General features: G+C 35.6%; 1 protein-coding gene across 2 annotated transcripts; it reads right to left on the reverse strand.

The window, feature by feature from the left end:
• Positions 1-223: 223 nt before the first annotated feature.
• On the reverse strand, positions 224-26,310 carry LOC6049167 (beta-lactamase-like protein 2 homolog). 2 transcript variants are annotated; one of them, XM_038267047.1, is made up of 5 exons: positions 26,188-26,310; positions 25,972-26,119; positions 1,543-1,666; positions 1,123-1,479; positions 224-1,066 (listed from the first exon to the last, which is right to left on the reverse strand). In XM_038267047.1, the coding sequence occupies exons 2-5, from the start codon at positions 26,088-26,090 to the stop codon at positions 809-811; spliced, it is 858 nt and encodes a 285-aa protein (XP_038122975.1). In that variant the 5' UTR covers positions 26,091-26,119; positions 26,188-26,310; the 3' UTR covers positions 224-808. The 2 variants fall into 2 exon arrangements, with proteins under 2 accessions (XP_038122975.1, XP_038122974.1); XM_038267046.1 differs by having other exon boundaries at positions 1,540-1,666.

Raw genomic sequence — 26,310 nt, forward strand, 5'->3', positions numbered from 1 at the left:
GATGCTGGCGGACCCCCGAGGAACCAGGACGGGTTGTCTCTGTTATTCCGCAGCAGCAGAACCGATCGCGAACCGGAGGGAACCGAGTCGTCAGACAACCACGCGGCGACGAACGCAGTAGGCCGGGCACGACGATGAGAGGCGAGGAAGAGTTGCGTGTATGAAGAAAAAGAGAAAGAAGAAAGAAAGAGTTGCTAGGGCTGGTTGGTAGAAAATACATGAGTTTGGTAATGAACAGTAAAACTATAATTATTCGATTATCCGGGAAGGCTTTTTTCCGTACACCCCTTATGATTTAACCAATTGGGAATTTGAATTATGAAATTTAATTGAGTTTTGCCTAAGCTACACCTTTTTTAACCCCTTCCCGCCCACAGCAAAATCAAGATTTTTACGTGTTTCCTTGCCATTTTTTATAGACTTGGCCAAATTGAATGAAATTCAAGTTGGATGCAGTAAACATCCTAATAAACACTGTGCAGGAAGAATGAGTTCATTTCACTCAATAGTTTTCGAGAAATGTCAATTTGAAGTGAAAAATTAGGCGTGATCTGATGCAACCATGGGCGTTAGAGGGTTAAAATTTTTGACGTTTTTGAAATATAAAACTTTGTGTCTTGATTTGCCCCACTTCCCGCCAGCCTAGATGCTAGTTTTTTTGGCCAGATGCTAGTTTTATATGTACAAACAACTCCTGAACATTTCAGGCAGATTGGTGAGGTCGATCCGAGATGGTTTTGCTCGTGGACTTGCTCTTAAAAACATTGAGCGAAACAGTTCGCCCCAGTTGACGGAATATCAAATAAAACTAAAGCGACGCTGTTTGACCATATTTCCATCCAGCATTCTCTTTCGCTACTTTTTTCTCCTTGAACAATTTGGTCAAAATAACGTTGACATTGAGCGCCGCCGCTGGCCAAAGTTGCTCGGGCGTATCCTTGTAAATAAGCTTAACAAGTTGCATTTCATCAAAGGTTTCCTCGGGGTGCTGCTTCAATGCTGCCAAAATGTGTGCCTCTCGCTGATTGCGATGATTAATATACATGGTAATGCGTTCTTTTGGATCCTGCGAAAAAAATGTATTGGTTTGAAAGTGTTATCTACCTTTTAAAATGATATTACATTTATAATGTTGCCATGACCCGGATAAATAACGGAAGGGTTAATATTACTGATCAGCTGCAAACTTTTCATGTAATCGTAGAGGTCCTCAAAAACGGTTGATCCCTCGCCAAGAATGCAGTCAGCGCTAAACAACGACTTGTCCTCGTGCAGGTAGATCACAATGTGATCTGTAGTATGCCCTGGAGTATGAATCACTTCCAAAGTGGACCCATCAACCACAAATTTTTGTCCGTTTTTTAGCTCTTGTAATGTGGCGTTCTTCAGAACCGGCTCCGGAGCGTCGTTCCGGGGATATTTCCACACCTTACAGCTTTTTCCGTTCTCGATCGCATCCAGGACATCGTCTACGCCGCCCTAAAATGGATCAGACCAAAATTAAGCTCAATCTATAATCGACTCCAACTTTCTTCTCACAACGTGATCATGATGCCAGTGCGAAACGATAATATCATTGATAAAAATACGTTCGTCCATAATAACCCTTTTGAGATGGCTTATGTAATCGGTTACGTTGGGATCTCCAGCATCGAGCAGAATTCGCCTGCAATTTTATTAGTTATATATTAGTAATTTTGTTCTTTGTGTCCACCTGGTTTATGTGAAATTTTACGCAATATACTCAAAAACTGAAGGTGTTAACAGAATTCCGAGATAAATATAATTTTTTAAAAATAAAAACTGGTATTTTCGGCGCGCCGCGCGCAAAATTGAGAAAATGACGAAAACCGGGAAAAAATCAACTTTTTTCACTAAAACTGCGATAACTTTAAAATTTCAGCGATGAACTATACATGTATATATACAGCAATTCCATTTGAAAAGAGCCTAAACCAAAAAAAAAGTTCTCCGATCGGGCTCAAAATTTTTCTGGGGGTTCCTTGGCCAAAATAATTAGACCCGTATTTTTTTGTTTGGCCATTAGTGGCCTACATCGTGCTAGGTGGTTCAAAAATGGCAATTTTCGTCATTTTCGCAAAAACCACTTTTCTAAAATCATATCTCGCGCCATTTCATCCGATTTTAGCTGTCTTAGACGCAAAGAAAGGTGATGAGTTTGGCTATTTGGGAAAAATAGTAAAGTTCAAAAATCTAGCTTAACTATTGAAAAGTCGTATGAAAACTTAAAATGGCGTTTTGACCGTGTCTGGACCAAAGAGCCTATGTCTGAAAATATTTTATCGGATTCCTCGGAAAATTTCACATAACATATCAAAAATTGGCGATGTCGAACCGTACGTTTCGAGATATGATTTTTGAAAAAACTGCGTTTTCGACGCGCCACGCGCAAAAACGGAAAATGACGAAATCGGCAAAAAATCAACTTTTCCACTAAAACTGCGATAACTTTAAAATTTCAGCGATGACCTATAGATGTTATGGTACCAAAAGTTGCGTCTCTCAATTACGAAAATTTTGGTACCCAGACATGTATAGGTCATCGCTGAAATTTAAAGTTATCGCAGTTTTAGTGAAAAAGTTGATTTTTGCCGATTTCGTCATTTTCCCGTTTTGCGCGTCGAAAACGCAGTTTTATTTTCAAAATCGTATCTCCAAAACGTACGGTTCGACATCGCCAATTTTGATATGTTATGTGAAATTTTCCGAGGAATCCGATAAAATATTTTCAGACATAGGCTCTTTGGTCCAGACACGGTCAAAACGCCATTTTAAGTTTTCATACGACTTTTCAATAGTTAAGCTAGATTTTGAACTTTACTATTTTTCCCAAATAGCCAAACTCATCACCTTTCTTTGCGTCTAAGACAGCTAAAATCGGATGAAATGGCGCGGAGATATGAAGAAAGTGGTTTTTGCGAAAATGACGAAAATTGCCATTTTGAACCACCTAGCACGATGTAACGGCCAAACAAAAAAATACGGGTCTAATTATTTTGGCCAAGGAACCCCCAGAAAATTTTTAGCCCGATCGGAGAACTTTTTTTTTGGTTTAGGCTCTTTTCAAATGGAATTGCTGTATACATGTATATGTTGCGTCTTTGGGTGCATTTTCATAACTCCTGAATTCATGTTCTTGAATTCATGTTACCGGTTCAACTTTGACATGAATTATTTTTCAGCAATTTTCCGTTTATTTTTGATGAAGCAACTCGAAAAAATGCTTGCTTACTTGAAACAAAGTGCCTCACATATTTTTTTTCATAAATTCGTAATGAAATCTTTGAAAAATTTGATGTTGAAAATTCGATGTGAGCGGGACAAAATTGAATTATTGTTCGACAATAAATCAATTCTTGTCGTACAAAATTCAATTCTTGTCGAGCAAGAATCAGTTTATAGCGGACACAAATTTGTGCTATAAATTTGTTTGACAGATGTTTGTGTACATTTTTAATATTTTTCGATTCGCTTTGATTGAGAATGTTGTGGATGCCGGAATACAGCGTCTCTTCCCGGCCAATTCTGTTTCACAAACAAAGCAGGTTCCATTTACATGGCGTTGGCTGGCAGAATTACAAATATCCTGATCCCCGGAATAAAGGTTTTCCTCTGACCATCATCCTGAACATATGCTCCTGCGCCTGCTCGAGCCGCCGCACAATATTTTTGTAATTAATTTGCGCCCCAATTAAGTTTCGCATCGTGTTCTTCAGGTGCGTTTCCCGTTCGGTCCCGTTTCCGCCAGCATCGCGTAGGACATAACGTCCACACGTCAATTTAACTGGCTGTTTTCCATCTTTTGTTCGACGGTCAGTTATTGACAATCTTACCGTTTTTGGACGCCGTTTCGTTTCTCGAAGAGAGCGTCCGGATCAGCGAGCTTCCATCAGGTGCTGACTATTGTTTTGACTCTGCCGGCCATTTAGGACACAAACTGGGTGCAATTGGCGATTTGGAGTTCGACCTGGAAGGTGAAGGTGAATCGCCGCGCAGAAGGACGTTTCCACAGAAATGGTCTCTCTTCGCGGTTCCCTTTACATCGGATGGCAGAGTTTCGACAGTCCTGACTCCTGGAATAATATTATTTGTTTTTCTCTTGCCGCCATCCAGGACATAGTCCGCTGTCCGCAATTTCTTTGTGAAATGGTCCTCCATTTCAACATAACACCAATGCAATGTGCAGGAAAGCCAGGTTCTTAGTCGGAGTCGGCCGAAAATAGGTAGGGTGGCCAAGATTAGCCAACTCCGACCACAAGCTGGTCCAAATAAAGCAAAATCATGGGCTCATTTTTGGAATTTTGAGACCTGCTCTCTCGCTTTGTGGACAATTGTACAAACAATCATAAATACAAATCATAAAAAAATATATGGAGTGTGGACAATCGCCTCAACTTTTGTAAAATTTAGTAACTTTTTTTCTTTTTTATTCGTCAAAATGAGGCCTTTTTAACATTTTCTGCATAAACAAACATTTTATCAAGATTCATTTTGTGCGCGGTGTTAATTTTTTCACCAGCTGATATTGACAGCAGCATGACATTTCTCGGGAGTATTCACCGCGGACGCAACGCATTTTGGTTGCGTTGCTATAAAATTGCATGCAACTTTGCACCGGTTCGGAACCGGTTTGACAAGAATTCAGCAGCAAGAAACAAGAATTCTGGAGTTATGAAAATGCACCCTTTCAATTATGAACATTTTGGTACCCACCAAAAACATAAGTTCATTGCGCGGCGCGCCGAAAATACCAGTTTTTATTTTCAAAATCATATCTCGGAATCCTGTTAATTAACACCTCCAGTTTTTGAGTATGTTACGTAAAATTTTCCGAGGAATCCGATAAAAATATTTTCAGACATAGGCCCTTTGGTCCAGACACGGTCAAAACGCCATTTTAAGTTTTCATACGAATTTTTAAAATTTTTGGCTGGTTTTATCCCGTATATTTTTTTGTTTGGCCATTAGGGTGACCTACGCCGTGTTAGGATGTGTGTGTGTGTGTGTGTGTGTGTGTGTGTGTGTGTGTGGTCCAATCCAATACCCGCTAACCGGTAGCGAAATTATGGGAAAGTATAATTTGTATCAGACTTTGTATATGCCGAATGCTGATACAACTTATCTCAGTCCCGGGTATTAGGTGGTGATAGCCCTCGCGCTGCTTCCAACGACCCGAGGTCGTTGGGCATTGTCCAGCCCCGCCTTAACATAGAAGCAAGCACCAGACGGATCCTCGATCTATCTTAAGACTCTCAATCCCATCAGGCAAATCAGGGATCAGAGCGTATTTAATATGAGAAGAATACAACATGTTTTATAACCTTCAAATGGCCGACTGGTTAGAGTCCCATACCATCAATCCAAAAGTGTGAGTTCGAATCCCACCTGATTCTGTTTCGATTTTGTTCATATTCAAAGATCCAATTTCTGACTCCAAATTTCAAAGGTACCGACCGGGATTTGATCCATGTACCTTCTGCTTGTGAGGCAGAAGCCGTAAACGACACACCAAGTTGAAGCCCCATGGGGAAAATTTCTTTTTTTTGCGTTTGCGTCGCCAAAAAATCAGGAACAAAAATTTTGGCAAAATAAATACATTCACGCTGTTGTGCACATTCCAATCTACGTTGTGGTGAAATTTGGAGTGATTTGGTGACTTTTTGTGAAAACTGGACCAATTTGCGTGAAAATATCCGAAAAACTGAAAATCTATGTTTTTTGCTTTCGCTCGTCATATCTCCGTTATTTTTCGATAAAAGCCTAGTAAGATTACATTCAGCTTGTAGCTGACATTCTGAGGAAAACGATGGTGTAATAACATTGATACTTTTCTTGTAAATTTTGAAAGTTGGACCTCAGACAAGCTGAAAGTTTTGAAAATTTGGTTGGTTTCCACGTGCCGCAACGCAGCACCAAGCATCTCTGCTGGCCATCGCATGCACGAAAGGAAGGAGAAAGTGCAAGAATTGGTAAAACTCCGTTCAATCAGAATTGCCTTGATAACGTGTGAAAATTAGGTGAATTTGCAGGCGGCAAACAAGCGGACGGTGTTTTCACTAAATAGTCTGTTATACGTATTGATTTTGGTGATCAATGTGGTTCGGGTATTTCGATATGAGGACAATTTTTGAATCGGTCGTGATGCCATAAAGCAGATGAGCCAGCAATTTTTTTTTTTTTTCGCAGATGAGCAAGCAATATTGATAAAGAGTTTTATAAAGATGAAAAATGACATTAGGTTTTATAGACCTAGTGACTCTTTCGACCACGGGTATGTTTTATCGATATGGGTTCAGCTAATTGAGAGAAATAAATAATGGTTTATCGACATAGGACTATTTTAATGCCAATATAGACTAATGTATAATTGTAAGTATTTTTTGACATGAAACAATGCCTAACTTTATCATTTTCTTATAAAACATGCCTTATATTACTTATGCAATTACTTATGGCCAAGGCCTCCGGGGACCCTGGGACCGGTTCCAAGTGGCCATCGGATGACCCAATGTTGGTACATGGGGGTCGTGCATAAACCACGTGGTCTCCTTAGGGGGAGGGGGTCCGAAATCCGACCGAAAAAAACCATGAAAAGCCATGGGGGGAGGGGGTCGACGGCTGACCACGTGGCCTTTAAAAAAAATCTTTTCTTTAAAAAAAAACAAAAAAATACGCGCTTTGAATTTACTTATATGCATACATTTTTTGTTACACTTCAAAACCATACAATTATTGTATTCAAAATTATTACTTATATTTCAATGTCATAATATTTTCCAATTCTATATTGAATTATATATATATCAATACTTTGTGCCTGTAATTGAATGTACACTTTTTAATACTCATGTAACTACGTTTTGCAAAACTTTAAAAGCTGTTAAAAAAAAAGTGACAGTATCCAAAGTTAATATAAAGTAGATGTAGTCTTCGATAGTTTTATTTTGGAACAACTTAAAAAATACATATTGCTGACAATTTTATAAGATTTTCGTAACAACTAAATATAATACAATGAAGTGTCTAAAAATGATTCTCTGCGAAAAAAATAATTTATAAATCTCAGATCTTAGCTAATTACCGTAGCTCGAAGAATCTTAATCGAAAGATTTCCTTTTGACACTTAAAACAAACTCAAGATATCTTGTATCTCCTCCTCATGCAATATTTTTTTAAGTTCAAAGAAACTAAAAACCCCAATTTCAGGATTATCCTGCAAAATTTCAGTTTCACTACCTCATTTGCAAGTGAAACGTCTAACATTAAAAAATAACCAGTAACGAAAACACGAACGATACATACTTTAAGATTCACCAAAAAATTTGATGAATATTTTGGTCTAAAATATATTCCTTATTTCATGGGTTACACAATTCAGATTGTTATATTACATAACATTTCATAAAATACACGTTTACTATCCTTCGTCAAAGTTGTAGGTATTTTTTTATGTTAATAGGGACCATCTCTTGAGCCAAAGAGAAACATGGACAAACATTTTAGATTTTTAGAGAAAAAAAACGAGCTTCAAGCAAACATTGTTTTTGTTTCTCAATTAATTTGAAGATTAAAAAAATAGGGGCAAAAGGTGCCCTTTCCGGAAAATATTAGTTTTTCTTTAAGCTGAGAAAATATACTATACCCTCAACTTCATATTTGAGATAAAACCACTCAAATATATAGACACATTAAAATAATTTAAGTTTTAAAGAGTCACCTAATTTTCAAATGCCGATATCAATTTGTGAAATAAATTTCAATACAATGCCGTCAAGATCAACAGAAATCAAATTCATTAAAAAAGATGGAACGGTACTTTCAACTCGCTGGTTCTCGGGCATAACTCAACCAACCGGGACATTTTTTTGAGTGAATTATAAGGATGTCTAGATGATCCTTAAACTTTGCAGAACTCGATATGATCAAATCTGTAATTTATGCGATCAAAAACGTCGTTCCAACTTTTGTTTGCTCTAGTAAAAAAATCGCCCGAAAATCCGCGGAGACAAGCCCGAAAACCTGTGAGTTGAAGTTACCGTTCCAACGTTTAGGGAGGCTTTGGCATCCGTGGGACATGCGTTGGAAGATATTGCGTTCAAAGATATTGAAAAGATTGAAAAATTAACTTATTTAATTTTTTTTTTGTATTTATTTTGAGGTAATATTTCCAACCAAAAGTTGGATCAAAAATCTTAAATCGTAGATAATTGCCTATTTAAACAACTGACAAAAAAATGTAAAATAAATTCAAAATTTTAGCTTAATCTTTTTTAAATTTATCAAAACACGTAGTCGATAGCAAAATCAAAGTAAAAGTAAGACTTAAACAATTTGGATGTCCATGACTAAAAGAATGATTTTTAGCGCGTTGTCTACAACTTTTCCAAAGACACGAAATCAATTTTCGAGCAATTCTATACAAAATCGGTCTTTGTTCTTAAATTTTAATTTTTGATTTTTTAATCCGTCTGAAACCTTTTTGGTGCCCAAGCCATTTTGCATCATTAGTTTGTCCATATAGTTTTCCATACAAATTTGGCAGCAATGAAAATTAAAAAAAAGTTGTATCTTTTGAAGTTGTAGGTATGGATAAGGACTACACTGAAAAAAATGATAAATGGTAATTTACTTTGCTGATTTTTAATTTCACTTGTCACTAAAACATGATTTGCAAAAAAACACTATTTTTATTTTTTTTTTAATTTTGCCAACTTTTCAGAAATTTTCAGAAAGGGCAAAAAATCGTTGTTTGAGTTATGAATTTTTGAATCAATACTGATTAAAAAAAGGTGCAGGTGGTTATGTTACACATGACCAGTATGACAAAAAACTTTGCAAGATGATTGTTGAAATTTTCGATAAGAATGTCCGGTCCAAATTCCCCCTTTATAATAACCGTCCTATCGAACTAAGGGGACAGAAATTGCAAGTGGAGCTGAAATAGAAATCGAATGAAATCAATTTACTTTCCTTCACCACTCGAAAGTTACCAAGATATGGGAATGTTTTTGCAAGGCTGTTGCAAACAATCGGCGGCAGTAAGGAAATTTTAACAGCAGACATTAAAAACTACCCTTTACAGGGCTCTTAATGATTACGAGATAGTTATTCTAAATTTCCAGAAACAGATTTTCACAGTGGCACAAAAAAATGTGCATCGCAGTAATCTATTTATTACTTCCTGTCTAATAAGCAATATATTTTAACTGCTTAATTTCAGATCATGGCAAAATGCAACTTTTTATGTCCAGTATCAAGAACCATAAAGTTTGATTCCCATATTGCCCCAACTCTTACGGTCCGGAAAATGTCCCCCCATCGGAACATCCCTGGGGCCTCCGGCCACTCCAGTCCAGGTGGTGGCCAGTTCCAATGATCGACTCCCGCGACTGGCATGTCTTAGCTGGTTCTTGCCTCCAAGCCATCTGCTCCCAGACCTCCAGGCCGTCTGCTACCGGGCCACCAGGCCATCTGCTTCTGATGTGTTCTCGTCGACGTCCAGCAATAGAATGAATTTTCGGGACCGACCGAGCCGAGTTTTGTTGGCTCGTCGACGATCCGAAAATTATGAGGTGGAGTGGGGTGATTTTAGATACATCAATCTCACGTCTCTCGATTGACTGATTGGGAAACGTTTGTTCATCCAACCAGCGTGCACCAAAAAGAGGGGAAATTTGCCGAGAGGGGAATTCGTCACGTAACGTTTTTGCTTCGCGAAAATTTTGGATTGACACCACGTATAGAAACCTTAGGACAAAGTTCTTTGTCAAAAATCGAAGTATTGACCGCAACTTAATTTCAATTTTATTTTTCGATGTAAAATCGAATTTGCAATCTAAAAGTACATAAGTGAAATTTTCATAAAGTGCACCGTTTTCAAGTTATAGCTATTTTTAGATAACTTTTTTTAAAATTAGTTGCAGTTATTAATTTAAAAAAATTAGTGCCCATGTTTGCCTAATTTTGAAAAAAAATATTTTTGAAATGCTGAGAAAATTCTTTGTTGCTTTGTTGCTAAGATATTGCCATGCAAAGATTTTAAAACAGAAAAATGAATGTTTACTACCCAAACAACCCATAATTTTCTTATGTCGATATCTCAGCAACCAATGGTGCGATTTTCAATGTTTATAAATAAAAATTTCGTGAAATTTTCCGATCTTTTCGAAATCAATATTTTCAAAAAAAATAAGACTGACATTTCAAAAGGTCGTAATATTGAATGTTTGTCCCTGTCTCTAATTCTTCTATGTAGACAAAAATTAAACAGCTCTACTTTTTTGGACACACTGAATCATTGGAATCAATCATTAAATCATTAAAAAGAAAAGTTGCTTTAGTTTGGATTTTTATGAATGTTTGGAATAAAATAAATATTAACTAGGAGCTTTCATTACTAGATATTTTCCTTAAAATAAAATGAACATATTTTTTCCTGAAACAAAACTTTTCTATTTAATTAATTTGGATTTTAAGAAAATATTTTAAAGCGCATTTAAATTAAATCATGAATGCTGTTTATATATCAAAATAGTTTAATTCTTAAAGCATATTTATTCTGGATGCAATTAGTTGCACTGCAATTCCATAATTTTGAATACATATGTTTTACTAAGTTGCTTGTTTTGTTGAGAGTATTTTTTACTTTCTGTACCATTTCAATAAATTGTTATACTGTTATTATTTACCTTAAACTTTGTGATATCATACTTTTTTCAAACTTTTAAGTGAATTTCTGTTTTTTTTTATATATTATTAAATTGGTTTTAATGGTGTTACAGCACCTACACAAATTAAAATGTTTTCTGTTTGACCCAATGTCACCCCCTCTAAAGGGTGAGTTTGAGTTAATTTTAAAACGATTGGCATTTATGAACGGTGTGATTATACTTGCCATATTCTGGAAAAATGTTGGTAAATTCAGGAGCATTCCCCAACAATATTTATTTCGATATAATTTGAAATGTTTTTATTGTGTTAAAATAACAACAGTAATATCGTTTTTTGACCAAAAGTCACCACCACTGACGGTACATCATTTGTGGATAAACATTTTTGAAATCTATACTTATTTTGTTTTTTTTTAAGATTTTTCACCTGGGAGGAAAAAGCCACGTGGCCATATAGGGGGTTGGCGTGAAACCACGAAAAACCATGAGGGGGAGGGGGTCAAAAATTCTCCAAAAAAAGGCCACGTGGTTTATGCACGACCCCATGGATGCATCGTCAAATATGTCAAGCGGCATGTAAAAACGCTTGGAAATGGTTTTATAAATTCAATGAAAATGTCAGAAACTCAGCAGCTGGTCATCTGGCCACTTTGGCCAGTTTCGGTAAATCCGGAATTCCGGTCCAAGCAGAAGATTTTTCCAAATGTTCAAATATGTCATGCGGTATGTCAAAAAGCTTGGAAATGGTTTGATAAATTCAATGAAAATGTCAGAAACTTAGTAGCCGGTCATCTGGGCACATTGGCCAGTTCCGGTAAATCCGGAATTCGGTCCAAGTCGAAGATTTTTCCAAATGTTCAAATATGTCATGCGGTATGTCAAAAAGCTTAGAAATGGTTTTATAAATTCCATTAAAATGACAGAAACTCAGTATCTGGTCATCTGGCCACCTTGGTGGCGGTGAATTCGGAATTCTGGTCCCAGCCGAGGATTTTTTTAAAATGTTCATATATGTCACGGCATGTCAAAACGCTTGGAAATGGTTTTATAAATTCAATAAAAATGTCAGAAACTCATTAGCTGGTCATCTGGCCATTTTGGCCAGTTCCGGTGAATCCGGAATTTGGGTCCCAGCCGAGGATTTTTCCAAATGTTCATTTATGTCAATCGGTATGTCAAAACGCTTGGAAATGGTTTTATAAATTCAATTAAAATGTCAGAAACTCAGCAGCTGGTCATCTGGCCACTTCGGCCAGTTCCGGTGAATCCGGAATTTCGTCAAGTCGAAGATTTTTTCCAAATGTTCAAATATGGCATGCGGTATGTCAAAAAGCTTGGAAATGGTTTTATAAATTCAATGAAAAAGTCAAAAACTCAGTATCTGGTCATCTGGCCACTTTGACCAGTTCCGGTGAATTCGGAATTCCGGTCCCAGCCGAGGATTTTTTCCAAATGTTCAAATATGTTAAGCGTCATGTCAAAACGCTTGGAAATGGTTTTATAAATTCAATAAAAATGTCAGAAACTCAGAAGCTGGTCATCTGGTCATTTTGGCCAGTTCCGGTGAATCCGGAATTTCGGTCCCACCCGAGGATTTTTTTCTAAATGTTCATTTATGTCAAGCGGCATGTCAAAACGCTTGGAAATGGTTTTATAAATTCAATGAAAAAGTCAGAAACTCAGCAGCTGGTCATCTGGCCACTTTGGCCAGTTCCGGTGAATCCGGAATTCTGGTCCCAGCCGAGGGTTTTTTCCAAAAGTTAATATATGTCAAGCGGTATGTCAAAACGCTTGGAAATGGTTTTATAAATTCAATAAAAATGTCAGAAACTCAGCAGCTGGTCTTGCCACTTTGGCCAGTTCCTTTGAATCCGGAATTCCGGTCCCATCCGAGGATTTTTTTTCCAAATGTTCATATATATCAAGCGGCATGTCAAAACGCTTGGAAATGGTTTATAAATTCAATGAAAATGTCAGAAACTTAGTAGCTGGTCATCTGGCCACTTTGGCCAATTCCGGTGAATCCGGAATTCCGGTCCAAGTCGAAGATTTTTCCAAATGTTCAAATATGTCATGCGGTATGTCAAAAAGCTTGGAAATGGTTTTATAAATTCAATTAAAATGTCAAAAACTCAGTAGCTGGTCATCTGGCCACTTTGACCAGTTCCGGTGAATCCGGATTTCCGGATTTACATTTCAAACATTTCAAATTATGTTTCATCAATCACAATTTGTAAAATATGTTTTATATAAAACAAGAAATTCATAACTTATTTAAAATTTTACACTGACTGGTTTAATTTTATCTGTTGTCGCTTTTTGTTTTTAGACATTTTCAATGATTTTTCAAACTTTTTAGATCTAGACTAGTCATCTATATATATTAAAAAATTTCGACGGTTTTGTTCGAATGCGAATCAGTTCAACACGGAGCGTCGGATCGAGGTGCTCTTTGTTGCGTTGGGTTCGTATAAGCCCAAGGAAGGTTCTTACGCCAAAAAGTGACAACTTTGGACACTCTGGAACCGATTCTGGAAAATGTGCAGATTGTATGGGAAAAGCTGTGTAAAATCAAATTTTGATCACAGGAGGCTGAATAAGCAAACAAGTTAAAAACGTCAAGAAACCAAAATGGGCAGGACAAAGTTTGCCGGGAAAAGCTTGTGTCATATAAAAAAAGAATTAAAGGTGCACAGCAACCAAGGAAGTTGTTGTCTTCTTATTCAAAAATTGTCAAACTTACGGACCCAATCCTGCAAGAATCTGATTTGAAAAATAGTCAAACTTGGTTGTAAATAACTTCGGAGACAGTAATTTAGGGGATGAATAAAATAATAAATCGATAGTTCCCGTTGTATTGAAGATACTAAAATGTCTGTAACAGAAATCTGGGTGCAAAAGCTATGGTTGATGTGTACCGTTAAAAGATTATGCTTTATTTTTTTAAATAATTTATTCCTCTTGTCAATTTTGACCAAGACCGAGATACAAAAATTTAAAATATAAAAAATGTGTGATAGTAATTCGGACAAAAATGGAAAACACCTGATTTTTTTTCTTTAAATTATCATGTTAAATTGTCTCTGCTTTCATTTGGACTTGTTGGTTTTTAGTAAAATCAGAGGCGACGCGTGGCCAAAATGTTTACCTGTTCAAACAATCTTTTTAGTAATTTTCAAGTTTTTTAGCTCAATTATATTTAAAAAATATCTTTTATACATTATAAAAAAATTAGATGATGTAAGCAATATTGTTGTGAGAACTGCTGATCACATGATATTTATTGAAATAGTAACTCTTTCAAATTACAGCAATAATTATTCTTCAAGAAGTGTAAAATTGAATTGCTTTTTACATTGTAGTTTTCTATGATTAGCTATGATATGACTTGAGGCGTAATCCAACCACAAGCTTTTCCCTGGAGTTTTCTTTAGAATGACCTCTCTTATGTTCCATTGGATTAGATTAGGGCAAAAAAAAATCATTATTCTCAATTCTCACTAAGCAAACATTCCGGATGTTGACCATTCTAATCCTGAAATCACGTGCTCTAGTTTCCTGACCAAAACAATTAGGCCATAAACATTGTATTTTACGTTTCTCTTCAAAATTTTCCTAAAAAACTAGAGGGAAAAAATTATATCGATGAAAATTCTGAAAATCTACAAAAAATAAAATAAAAGCATCACTTTAGGCTGGTACAAATATTTTTAAAGTTTTTGTCACCCCCCCTTCAAAATTGGCCCGAAAAATCAGGGGGCAAAAAAAATATTTTAACAATAAACTTCAAAATTTCAATGAAAATTCAAGTGCAACCAACTGAAATCAAATTAAAATACATTCTTCTGCGTTTAAAATCATTTGTAACATGTTTGGGTTTATTAAAAAATCTCAAGATTTTTTGAAAATTTTCGATGCAAAATCTTTTTTTTTCGATACAATTTTTGTTTTTGTCAGATCTTAGATTTTTTGAAAACTAATGATTGCAAAACAACTGAACTAGTGTAAAATGCATTTTAAAACACTTTTTTCATTTTAATGTGAAGACTATGGCTTGTTATTTAAATTTTTATATTTTTTTATTTTTTTGCCCCCCCCCCTTGACCTCGGCTAGGGCCGAGGGACAAAAACTTTTTTAAATATTTGCATCGGCCTTATAAAATTTTCCCAAAAAAATTTAAAGTTCAAAACTCAAGAATTCAAACCAAGTAGATATTATTAACACAGCTTTATTTTGATTTTTGTTTTTGGACAAACAACATGTAAAGGAAATTATTGTATGCTTGGTAGGTTAAAGATTTTGTTCTATTTTCTTCCAAATTATTTTGCAAATCTGTCGATGAACTGGCTTGCTCACTTTTAACTGAGCTATTTATTACTTTATTTCAGTTAAAAACGCTTTTTGGAAGCAACATGCCGTTCTACTATTTATAACAATTAAAAAAGTTTTACAAAAATATTTGAGCGAACACGCCAAATCGTCTTAGAATCATGGAACAGCCAAGCGCATTCGTATCCATAAAGCTCTCAATGAAAATGTAACGCGCACTGAAAATTCTCCCAAGCAGCCGCCAACCTGTTCGTATTTCTCCATGCACGAGTTCCCATACAACGCATCCAAAAATACACAGAAAGACCCCCCTATTTGTACACGCTGGACGGTATGAATGTGGTAGTTCAGGGTGTGCATGAAAGCTTTTGCACAGTCGACATAAAAGCGCGCGAGCCGAGACGCGAGCAGAGAGAGCAAAGTTCAAAGAGAGAGAGAAAAACTCCAGATTTTGCTCTCTCCCTGCTCGCGTCTCGGCTCGCGCGCTTTTATGTCGATTGTGCAAAAGCTTTCATGCACACCCTGAACTACCACATTCATACCGTCCAGCGTGTACGAAGTCTTTCTGTGTATTTTGGGATGCGTTATTCGTGCATGGATACGAACAGGTTGGCGGCTGGGGAGAATTTTCATTGACGCTCTATGATACGAATGCGCTTGGCTATTTCATGGTTCCAAGAAGAGTTGGCGTTTTCGTTCAATTATTTTGATGAACATATTTTAATTCTTTCTTCAGAAAGAAATTAAAATGATCACCTGTCCTATGAGCAGGTTGAACAGGTGGACGCGACGCCTCTGAGTAAAATAGTGCACTGGCCTTCGGATATGGTTTTTTTAAAACATTTGTTTCCGGCTGAATTTCGCACGACTCGTATTACATGAAATAAATTAATTCAAAAGCCTTTAAAACTTCCTTTCTATAACTGCTCAAAACATAATGGTTCTGATAATGATAATGAATGAAAGAATAATTAAAAAATACAATTTTCAATAAAATCTGTTTGTTGGCGCTTAAGGTGTACTCTACACGAAGTCAGCAAGAACTAAAAATCGGATGCATTTACATATAATTTTCCAGCTTTGCTTCTTTTTATTTTGATTAGCTTGCTAAAAATACTCAAAATTCTTAAAAATATGAAGTCTAGGTCTGGATTTTGAACAAAAAAAAACAATAAGATTGAAAATTACAAGTAACAATCTCTAATTACAATTAACATAAATATACGCATTGACTGACTGTTGCACTAAAACTCATATCTAAAATATTTTTAATTAACTCAATTGCATGAAAAAATAAAAATAACCTTTGAGAAAACAATTCTTCATTCCTCTAAAATTAAAAAAAAACTCAAGAAGTTTTGATGAGGCTTATGAGGTATATTTCGCAAATTTCGTTGTACATGAATATTTTGCTGAGCTACATAGGGGAACAGCATCTAATTCCAGCGTGCCTCTAATGTTGGCAGGTCAGAACTTTGACATTCAATTAAAGCTAATTAAAAGCGTTTTCAACTGAAATCGAGTGACAAAAAGCTTGATAAGAAGTGAGCAAGCAAGTTTCTATCAAAAGTTTTGCAAAATTAGTTGTTTAAATAGTGAAAATCAGCAAATTGGATGGAGTTAGGAGCGAGTGCTTAACCTGCCAAACATACGAGAATTTCCCCTACTTTGTCATACTATTCCAAATGTTCAAATATGTCAATCGGCATGTTAAAACACTTGGAAATGGTTTTATAAATTCAAGAAAAATGTAAGTAGCCCTGTACTTAGTCATGAATTCATTTTTTTTTTTCAATTTTTCAGTAGTAGCATAACTGCCATGATGTGAAAAGTTTTTAGATACGTATTGCGTAAAGAATTAAAACATTATGCTTAAATTTATCTAAAAACTTATCACATTATGACAGTTATGCCACAACTGAAAAATTGTAAAAAACAATGAGTTCATGGAAAAATTTGTTTTACTCAAGTTGCATGCCTTTATCAGTTTTTGTGGTCTCAAAAAAAATTTGCAAAAACCCCAAAGTGTCCAATTCGAATATAAATGCAAAATTAAACGTAAACAATGTTTTCTCAATAGTATACTCAACCAGTTTTACATATTTTTTTTCAAAAAAATATATTTTTCAATCATTTTGTTTTGCCCTCTGAGCAAATCTCTACGAATTTGGCCGATATTTTTTTATTTGGCTCAAACTTTGTGGGGGCATCCCCTATGACCAAAGAAGCTATTTTGTGTCATTGGTTTACCCATACAAGTCTCCATACAATTTTAGCAGTTGAGCAATTCTCTGAGATTTCGGTCATTCGATTTTTTTTTGTATTTTTTAATCCGGCTGAAACTTTTTTGGTGCCTTCGGTATGCCCAATGAAGCCATTTTGCATCATTAGTTTGTCCATATAATTTTCCATACAAATTTGGCAGCTGTCCATACAAAAATGATATGTGAAAATTCAAAAATCTGTATCTTTTGAAGGAATTTTTTGGTCGATTTGGTGTCTTCGGCAAAGTTTTAGGTATGGATATGGACTACACTGAAAAAAAATGATACACGGTGAAAAAAATTTGGTGATTTTTTATTTAACTTTTTATCACTAAAACTTGATTTGCAAAAAAACACTTTTTTTTATATGTTTTAGAGGACATAAAATGCCAACTTTTCCGAAATTTTCAGAATGGGCAAAAATCTTTGACCGAGTTATAATTTTTGAATCAATACAGATTTTTTCAAAAATTGGAAATATTGGTCGCAAAAATTTTTCAACTTCATTTTTCGATGTAAAATCGAATTTGCAATTAAAAAGTACTTTAGTGAATTTTTGATAAATGCACCGTTTTCAAGTTATAACCATTTTTATGTAACTATTTTGAAAAAAGTCTCAGTTTTTCATTTTTTTAAATTAGTGCCCATGTTTGCCCACCCTTGAAAAAAATATTTTTGAAAAGCTTAGAAAATTCTCTATATTTTGCTTTATTGAACTTTGTTGATACGACCCATAGTTGCTGAGATATTACCATGCAAAGGTTAAAAAACAGGAAAATTGATGTTTTGTGAGTCTCACCCAAACAACCCGCCATTTTCTAATGTCGATATCTCAGCAACTATAAATCTGATTTACAATGTTAAAACATGAAACATTCGTGAAATTTTCCGATCTTTTAGAAAAAAAAAATATTTTCAAAATTTTAAATCAAGACTAACATTTCAAATGGGCGTAATATTGAATGTTTGGCCCGTTGGAAATGTTAGTCCTGATTTTAAATTTTTGAAAATATTTTTTTCGAAAAGATCGGAAAATTTCACGAATGTTTCATGTTTTAACATTGTAAATCGGATTTATTTACGAAGACACCAAATCGATCAAAAAATGTCTTCAAAAGATACAGATTTTTGAATTTTCACATATCATTTTTGTATGGACAGCTGCCAAATTTGTATGGAAAATGATATGGACAAACTAATGGAGTAGTGCGGTGCCTGTGTGGACGCGCAGTCCTGTTTTTTCGTGCTATTTTCCGTCTCTTTTGTGTCGCTGTTCGAGTGCATGGGGTGATTGGTCATTATAATTAAATAATGGCATCAGTAGTGCGGTGCCTGTGTGGACGCTCAGTCCTGTTTTTTCGTGTTATTTTCCGTCTCTTTTATGTCGCTGTTCGAGTGCATGGGGTGATTGGTCATTATAATTAAATAATGCCATCAGTAGTGCGGTGCCTGTGTGGACGCGCAGTCCTGTTTTTTCGTGCTATTTTCCGTCTCTTTTGTGTCGCTGTTCGAGTGCATGGGGTGATTGGTCATTATAATTAAATAATGGCATCAGTAGTGCGGTGCCTGTGTGGACGCTCAGTCCTGTTTTTTCGTGTTATTTTCCGTCTCTTTTATGTCGCTGTTCGAGTGCATGGGGTGATTGGTCATTATAATTAAATAATGCCATCAGTAGTGCGGTGCCTGTGTGGACGCGCAGTCCTGTTTTTTCGTGCTATTTTCCGTCTCTTTTGTGTCGCTGTTCGAGTGCATGGGGTGATTGGTCATTATAATTAAATAATGGCATCAGTGGTGCGGTGCCTGTGTGGACGCGCAGTCCTGTTTTTTCGTGTTATTTTCCGTCTCTTTTGTGTCGCTGTTCGAGTGCATGGGGTGATTGGTCATTATAATTAAATAATGGCATCAGGGGTGCGGTGCCTGTGTGGACGCGCAGTCCTGTTTTTTCGCGTTATTTTCCATCTCTTTGTGTCGCTATTTGTGTACTTGGGGTGATTGGATTTCTTCTTCTTCTTTTTCATTTATTTTTGTTCGCGCGTTCGTTGGCCGATGAATTTTATTTTTGTTCTCTTTTTATAGTTTTCGATAGAAACGATCCGATTTTTGTTTTTTGAGACAAGCAAGTCGTATTGCTGGATTAAGTCCTTCCCATATCATCGAGGATCGGAAGGCACGTCGACGGATATGTTTTAAGGCTTATGATATAAAATAATTTTAATGAATGAAGCCCTTCCTACATCACCTTTGATCGGAAGGCACGCCGACGGAGAATTTCTGGAGAATCGCGGTCGAATTAATACTATATTTAAATCTCTAGATAGGTATCTTTCCGCAGCCGGCTGCCTAAGATTTTTAAAATTTCAACCGATAAACAAATTGCTCATGGTCGCATCACCTACCACAGTGAATCCTGACCTCATACCCATCTTACTAACCCCTCAAAACTCATGTGATACTTTGTCGGAGACACAGTCGATTTGGCGGTCCCATCACTCAAGTATCGGCTAACATTCCCATCCACTTCCCCGTGTCTTACCACTGGTCGTGGCCGGCGTCGGTATTGATCAGCACGATAGGGACCTTTGAAAATTGCGAAGGGGTGATGATTGGTTCCTACTTTTCATCTGTGGTCCACGGAGCAATGTTTGGGGGTCCTGGTCAATAACGAAGTAGCAGCTACGGGTAGACACCAATGCTATGCTATGCTATGCTAAAATGATATGGACAAACTAATGATGCAAAATGGCTTCTTTGGGCATACCGAAGGCACCAAAAAAGTTTCAGCCAGATTAAAAAATACAAAAAATAAAATTAAAGAAAAAAGACCGATTCCGTAGAGAACTGCTCAGTTGTCCTACAAAATGATGAAGACTATTCAGAAAAATTGGTACACAAAAAAAAACTTTTTGTCGATTTTTTTAACTATTCTTTTACAAAAACTCAATTTCCCAAAATCCGCATTCTTGATTTTCGAGACTTTTTGACATGTTTTTTGGAACAAAAAAAACGCAAATTTTGAGCCAATAGGTAAAAAAAATATGTATGCAATTTCGATTTTTTCTAAATATCTCTAGTTTTTTCAAAAAATCATTATTGGACGGCAAAATGTTTGTCAAACTTCTCTATGGCTCAAAAGTTGTGGTTTTTTGACCCCTAAAGTATATCCAAAATTCTCGAAAATAAAAAATACGGATTTTGGGAAATTGAAATTCGGGAGAAAAAGATAATTAAAAAATCGGCAAAAAGTTTTTTTCCGCGTACCAGTTTTTCAGAATAGTCCTCATCAATATCAATAACTTTGACAAATTGCTCAGAAAATTCCTTCAAAGCTTCAGGTTTTCAAATATTTACGTACAATTTTTGTATGGAAAGCTGCCAAAATTGTATGGAGACTCGTACGGGTGAACCAATGACAAAAAATATTTACTTACTTTACTTTTACTCAGCAACTAAAGGTCCTATCAACAAAGTTCAATAAAGCAAAATATAGAGATTTTTCTCAGCTTTAAAAAAAATTGTAAAGTGTGCACTTATTTAAAAAAATAATAGTTGTGACTATTTTCAAAAAAGTCACCTAAAACTGGCTATAATTTCATTGCAAATTCGATTTTACAACAAAAATGAAGTTGAAAATTTTTTGTGACCAACTAATGATTCAAAAATTCATAACTCGGTCGAAGTTTTTTTTTGCCTATTCTGGAAATTTCTGAAAAGTTGGCATTTGTTGTCCCCTAAAACATAACATGAAATAAAAATGAATGAAAAAAGGGTTTTTTTGGCAAATCAAGTTTTAGTGACAAAAAGTTAAATAAAATATCACCAACTTTTTTACCCAACTCGATCAAAAAGTCCTTCAATCTTTTGAAGGACTTTTTGATTGAGATTTTTGAATTTTCATATTTAATTTTTGTAGGGACAGCTGTCAAATTTGTATGGAAAATTATTTGGACAAACTCACTCAAGATGGTTTTTTAGGCATACCAAAGGCACCAAAAAAGGATTAAAAAATACAAAAAAATCGAATGACCGAAATCTCAGCGAAGTGCTCAGTAGTTAAAATAACGAAATTGCATTTTGCATCTTATCTGTATAGTTACACAAAAAGTTTTTATAAAATTGTTCAATGTTTTGATATTATGACATAACAAATTTTAATTGAATTTTTCCTCCATTTTTAAAAATCTTCAAAACAGGAAAAAAAGAAGAAAAAAGATCAAAAACTAGATATTGCTAAGGAAAAAAAATAACAATGGGGTTTGTTTGTGTGTTTGAATCTAGTACCGAGATGATGTTGAGTTTTCTAAAATAAGTAGAATAAATTATAAACTGTGCATTTCTTATTGTAAAAAAATGTGAATACCAATCAGAAAATGACGTTTATATAAAAAAAAAACGCTTTTATCACTTTTTAAATATTTTGAATATTTTCAACATTATCATAACTGTAACTGTGCGTTTCTTTTTCATGCTTTTTGACTTTATTTTTTCCAACCATTCAAAAAATTTAATAAACTTTTTTTCATTTAAAATAAATTTAGAAATGATCAAAGTATGTTTGGTAGGTTCCAAAAGCCGAAGGAACCAGTCAAAGGGTGGCCACATACGAGCAAATTTCTAGTATGGCAATATGGGTGTCAAAGTTTAAGATTTTTAAAATCATGCTCAAAAATTTAATTTTTCTAGTTCGAAAATTGCAATTTTCACAGGGACCAATTCCAAAACACCAAATTTTACGGATTTTAACATGAAATAAACTAGAAAATCTACTGTAAGTATAACAGGGAGATTTTTTTAACTTAATTTTATATTATTCATCAATCAATTATATATTTTTTCACGGTTAATTTTGGAAACTCTAAAGTGGTAAAACCGGTCCAAAAATGTTACTGAGCTTTATTTGTATCAATAAACTGTGATACACATTATGTTTGGTTTTAAAATATTTTTGTATTTTTACAAAATTTAACATACTTTGGAATTTCTTTATTTGAGCTTTATTTGGAAAATCATGTACTTTGATACGCATATAGCATGATCAAAAATAATTCTTGATTTTTTTTTACGAAATTGACCGTGCTCCAACATCCACCGCGGTACCTGGAACCGGTCTCAAATTGGCCACATCTACAAAAATGGTTCTGTAGATCATGAGAGAGCTTGATTTGGAAAACCATATACGTTGACACCTATTTTGCCTGGTAAAAAATAACTCTGTAATATTTTCGAAATTGACCGTAATCCGGAATCCACCGCCGTACCTGGAACCGGTCCCAATGTGGTCACATTGGCCCAAAACGGTTCTGGGGATCATAAATGACATCATTATACTTAGAAATTAAATAAAAACAACCGAATACGGAGCTTTGAATCTAACTCAAAAATGGTTTTACAAGTGTGCAGCGGCAGATCTAAAATTATTTTTTTTCTTTGTTGATGTTTTCGCTCCACTTCTCCCACTTGTTTCGCGAAAGGAGGACTTAGCCGTTTTTTCGGCGCGGGTTCCCAACTGAATGTGCTCTTAAGCCACGGAGCCAGTGGTGACAATTATCGTCGTTTTTTTGCAAAAACTGTCTTGAGCGCAAACGAAAGGCTAATACCCAGGCTTTTAAGGACTAATTGTTAAAAGTTTTAAATATCTAGCCTAACATTTGAAATGCTTTAGCTTTGATAAGTATTGGCTATAATGAAACTAATGTTATAGTAGATAGAGAAGAATATGAAATGTTAAAAAATAAAATATCAGAGTTAGAATTAGAAAATGCTGGTCTTAAAAATATAGTTAAGGAAATATTGTAAGTTAATAAGGAGATTAATTAGCAAGAAAGTTGGCCATCCGCAGAACAAAATGATCTGTGATCTGATTGTGTGTGTGTGTGTGTGTGTGTGTGTGTGTGTGTGTGTGTGTGTGTGTGCCACCAACCAAACGGGACCACGTGGCCACTTCTTACAAATTGAGTTGTTTCCATGTGTATTTTAGATCTACATTCTTTACATGCAAATAACTCGCATAGGCATTTGGAAGGTGTTAGCTCTGTCGAGCTTCGGTGACCCATTTCTACGCTGGCTAGCCGAGCGCGAGGTACTTCAGTTTTTATCGACAAGCCCCGCCCTGAAGAACGTTTGCACCAATCGGGTTCAAACGTTATTTAGATCTTCCGAACCCTTGTCAAATGGACAAGGACCCAGCGCGTATATAGTTTGATAGTAACAGCACAGACAGTCTGTGGTAACAGTATTCCTAATTCCAGTACAGATTGTCAAGGCAAACAGATTTGCCGATGCAAAATAAATCCGCACTGGCAACGTATGTTTTGCGCTTGCAACACTGCCAGTTTTGCTGGGCGTAAAGGGCGATTTTGCTGGGCGTAAAGCGCGTTTGGATCTGTCAAACATAAATTCCAGTCATAGCTCACCAAGCTGTGATGGCGTAGTGATTAGCATTTTTGCTTACCAATCCAAAGGACGGGAGATCGAACCCCGACTCGGGCGACTTTGATTTTTTGATCATGTTCAGAGTTTGAAGATTTTATATTTCCTATACTGAGCAATTCTCTACGAAATCGGTCTTTTTTCTTCAATTTTAATTTTTGTATTTTTTAATCCGGCTGAAACTTTTTTGGTGCCTTCGGTATGCCCAAAGAAGCCATTTTGCATCATTAGTTTGTCCATATAATTTTCCATACAAATTCGGCAGCTGTCCATACAAAAATGATGTATGAAAATTCAAAAATCTGTATCTTTTGAAGGAATTTTTGATCGATTTGGTGTCTTCGGCAAAGTTGTAGGTATGGATACGGACTACACTGGAAAAAATAATACACGGTAAAAAAATTGGTGATTTTTTATTTAACTTTTATCACTAAAACTTGATTTACAAAAAAACACTATTTTTAATTTTTTTATTTTTGATATGTTTTAGAAGGCATAAAATGCCAACTTTTCAGAAATTTCAGGTTGTGCAAAAATCACTGACCGAGTTATGAATTTTTAATCAATACTGATTTTTCAAAAATCGAAATTTTGGTCGTAAAAATTTTCAACTTCATTTTCGATGTAAAATCAAATTTGCAATCAAAAAGTACTTTACTGAAATTTTGATAAAGTGCACCGTTTTCAAGTTATAGCCATATTTAAGTGACTTTTTGAAAATAGTCGCAGTTTTTCATTTTTTTAAATTAGTGCACATGTTTGCCCAGTTTTGAAAAAAATATTTTTGAAAAGCTGAGAAAATTCTCTATATTTTGCTTATTCGGACTATGTTGATACGACCTTTAGTTGCTGAGATATTGCAATGCAAAGGTTTAAAAACAGGAAAATTGATGTTTTCTAAGTTTCACCCAAACAACCCACCATTTTCTATCGTCAATATCTCAGCAACTAATGGTCCGATTTTCAATGTTAATATATGAAACAATTGTGAAATTTTCCGATCTTTTCGAAAAATATTTTTGGAATTTTCAAATCAAGACAAACATTTTAAAAGGGCGTAATATTGAATGTTTGGCCTTTGTGAAATGTGTAGTCCATATCCATACCTACAACTTTGCCGAAGAAAACACCAAATCGATCAAAAATTCCTTCAAAAGATACAAATTTTTGAATTTTCATACATTTTTTTGTATGGACAGTATGAAAATTATATGGAAAATAAATGATCAAAAATCTTTTTCTTCATGGGCATCCGAAATGCAAAATTCAAAAGATTTCAGCAAAATTAAAAATATCAAAAAAAATCGAATGACCGAAATCCTAGAGAACTGCTCTACTTTCTCGTTGGGAGCACATGGGAATCGATCCCAGAACCATTCCCTTAAAAAGCGAACACCGTAACCAGTCAGCCACGGCCGCTCCGGTAAATGATCTGTGATCTAATTGTGGTTCAAAATTGTATTTAATTTAATTACAAAGCAAAGCAATCACACGATGGGCAACGACCAGTCCGCGCTGCGATCCATCTGACGTCCTCCATATTCGACGCCGACGCCGCGTCCGGCGCACTTGGGCTTCATCCGCACACACGCACGCACTCAAGCTCGACACACACGTGTACTAGAGACCCTAAATAGGGAGACTGGTCTAAACTTGCTAAATCGATCTGGCAACGTATGTTTTGAGCACACTGATAAGTTTTGCTGGGCGTAAAGGCAAATGCTCGTTTGGATACGTCAAACTCGCATCAGTTTGGGTACGTCAAATTCACTTCGTCCAGTCTCCCTATTTAGGATCTCTAACGTGTACGCCATCTTATCGTGGGACAAGACTCCGCAGTGCCATCAACATCCTACTGGAGCAAACCCGGTCGCACTTACCGAGCATTTGCTTTTACGCCCAGCAAAACTCAGCAGTGTTGGCAAGCACAAAACATACGTTTCCAGATGGATTTAGCAAAGTCTGGCCAGTCTCCTATTTAGGGTCTCTACTGTACACTATACACATCCTTGTCCAACTAACATTGTCGTTACCAAGTAAAATTTCCATACAATTATTTTACAAGATTAAAATGTCTAAAAAACAAGAAGCAAAAAGTTCATTAACGACAAAAAATTAGGATTTAAAGACAAGCACACCGACTTTGCAGACTGAACAATAATATTAAACGGGACAAACACTGAACGAAATGCTCCAGGAGGATAAACCGGGAATCGAACTCCAAATTTAAAAATTACATAAACAAAAATACGATACTCACTGCCTTCCGGAACCGATAAGATATGTGTTTGTTCCCTGCAACGTCATAGGACTTGGGTTGCATCCCAGTATCCTGATTATCTTTGGAGATATTTTAGTGATGGGTGGAATTGTGGCCATAATTCTTTTATTGCTTAAAATACGTTAAACTGGAAATTGTTCAATGCATGATATAGTAATAGATTTCAAGTAGATTACTGAATGATTTCATACTTACCAAATCAAAAAATTGATGCTCAGAATTTGCTAACAATATTTGGCATTACTTTTACACGGTCAAATGGTGTTACTCAAGTGTTTTGATACACGATTATTCAAAGAGCACAACATTGCTCAAGAC

The sequence above is a fragment of the Culex quinquefasciatus genome, chromosome 1 (assembly GCF_015732765.1).
Source record: "Culex quinquefasciatus strain JHB chromosome 1, VPISU_Cqui_1.0_pri_paternal, whole genome shotgun sequence".
Taxonomy (NCBI): Eukaryota; Metazoa; Arthropoda; class Insecta; order Diptera; family Culicidae; genus Culex; species Culex quinquefasciatus.

Coding starts and splice junctions, on each gene's coding strand:
- LOC6049167 (XM_038267046.1), bottom strand. CDS start 26,090: ATGGCCACAATTCCACCCATCACTAAAATATCTCCAAAGATAATCAGG. Junction 1,480..1,539: donor ACTGGCATCATGATCACGTT/GTGAGAAGAAAG, acceptor GATCCATTTTAG/GGCGGCGTAGACGATGTCCT. Junction 1,067..1,122: donor GTCATGGCAACATTATAAAT/GTAATATCATTT, acceptor TTTTTTTCGCAG/GATCCAAAAGAACGCATTAC.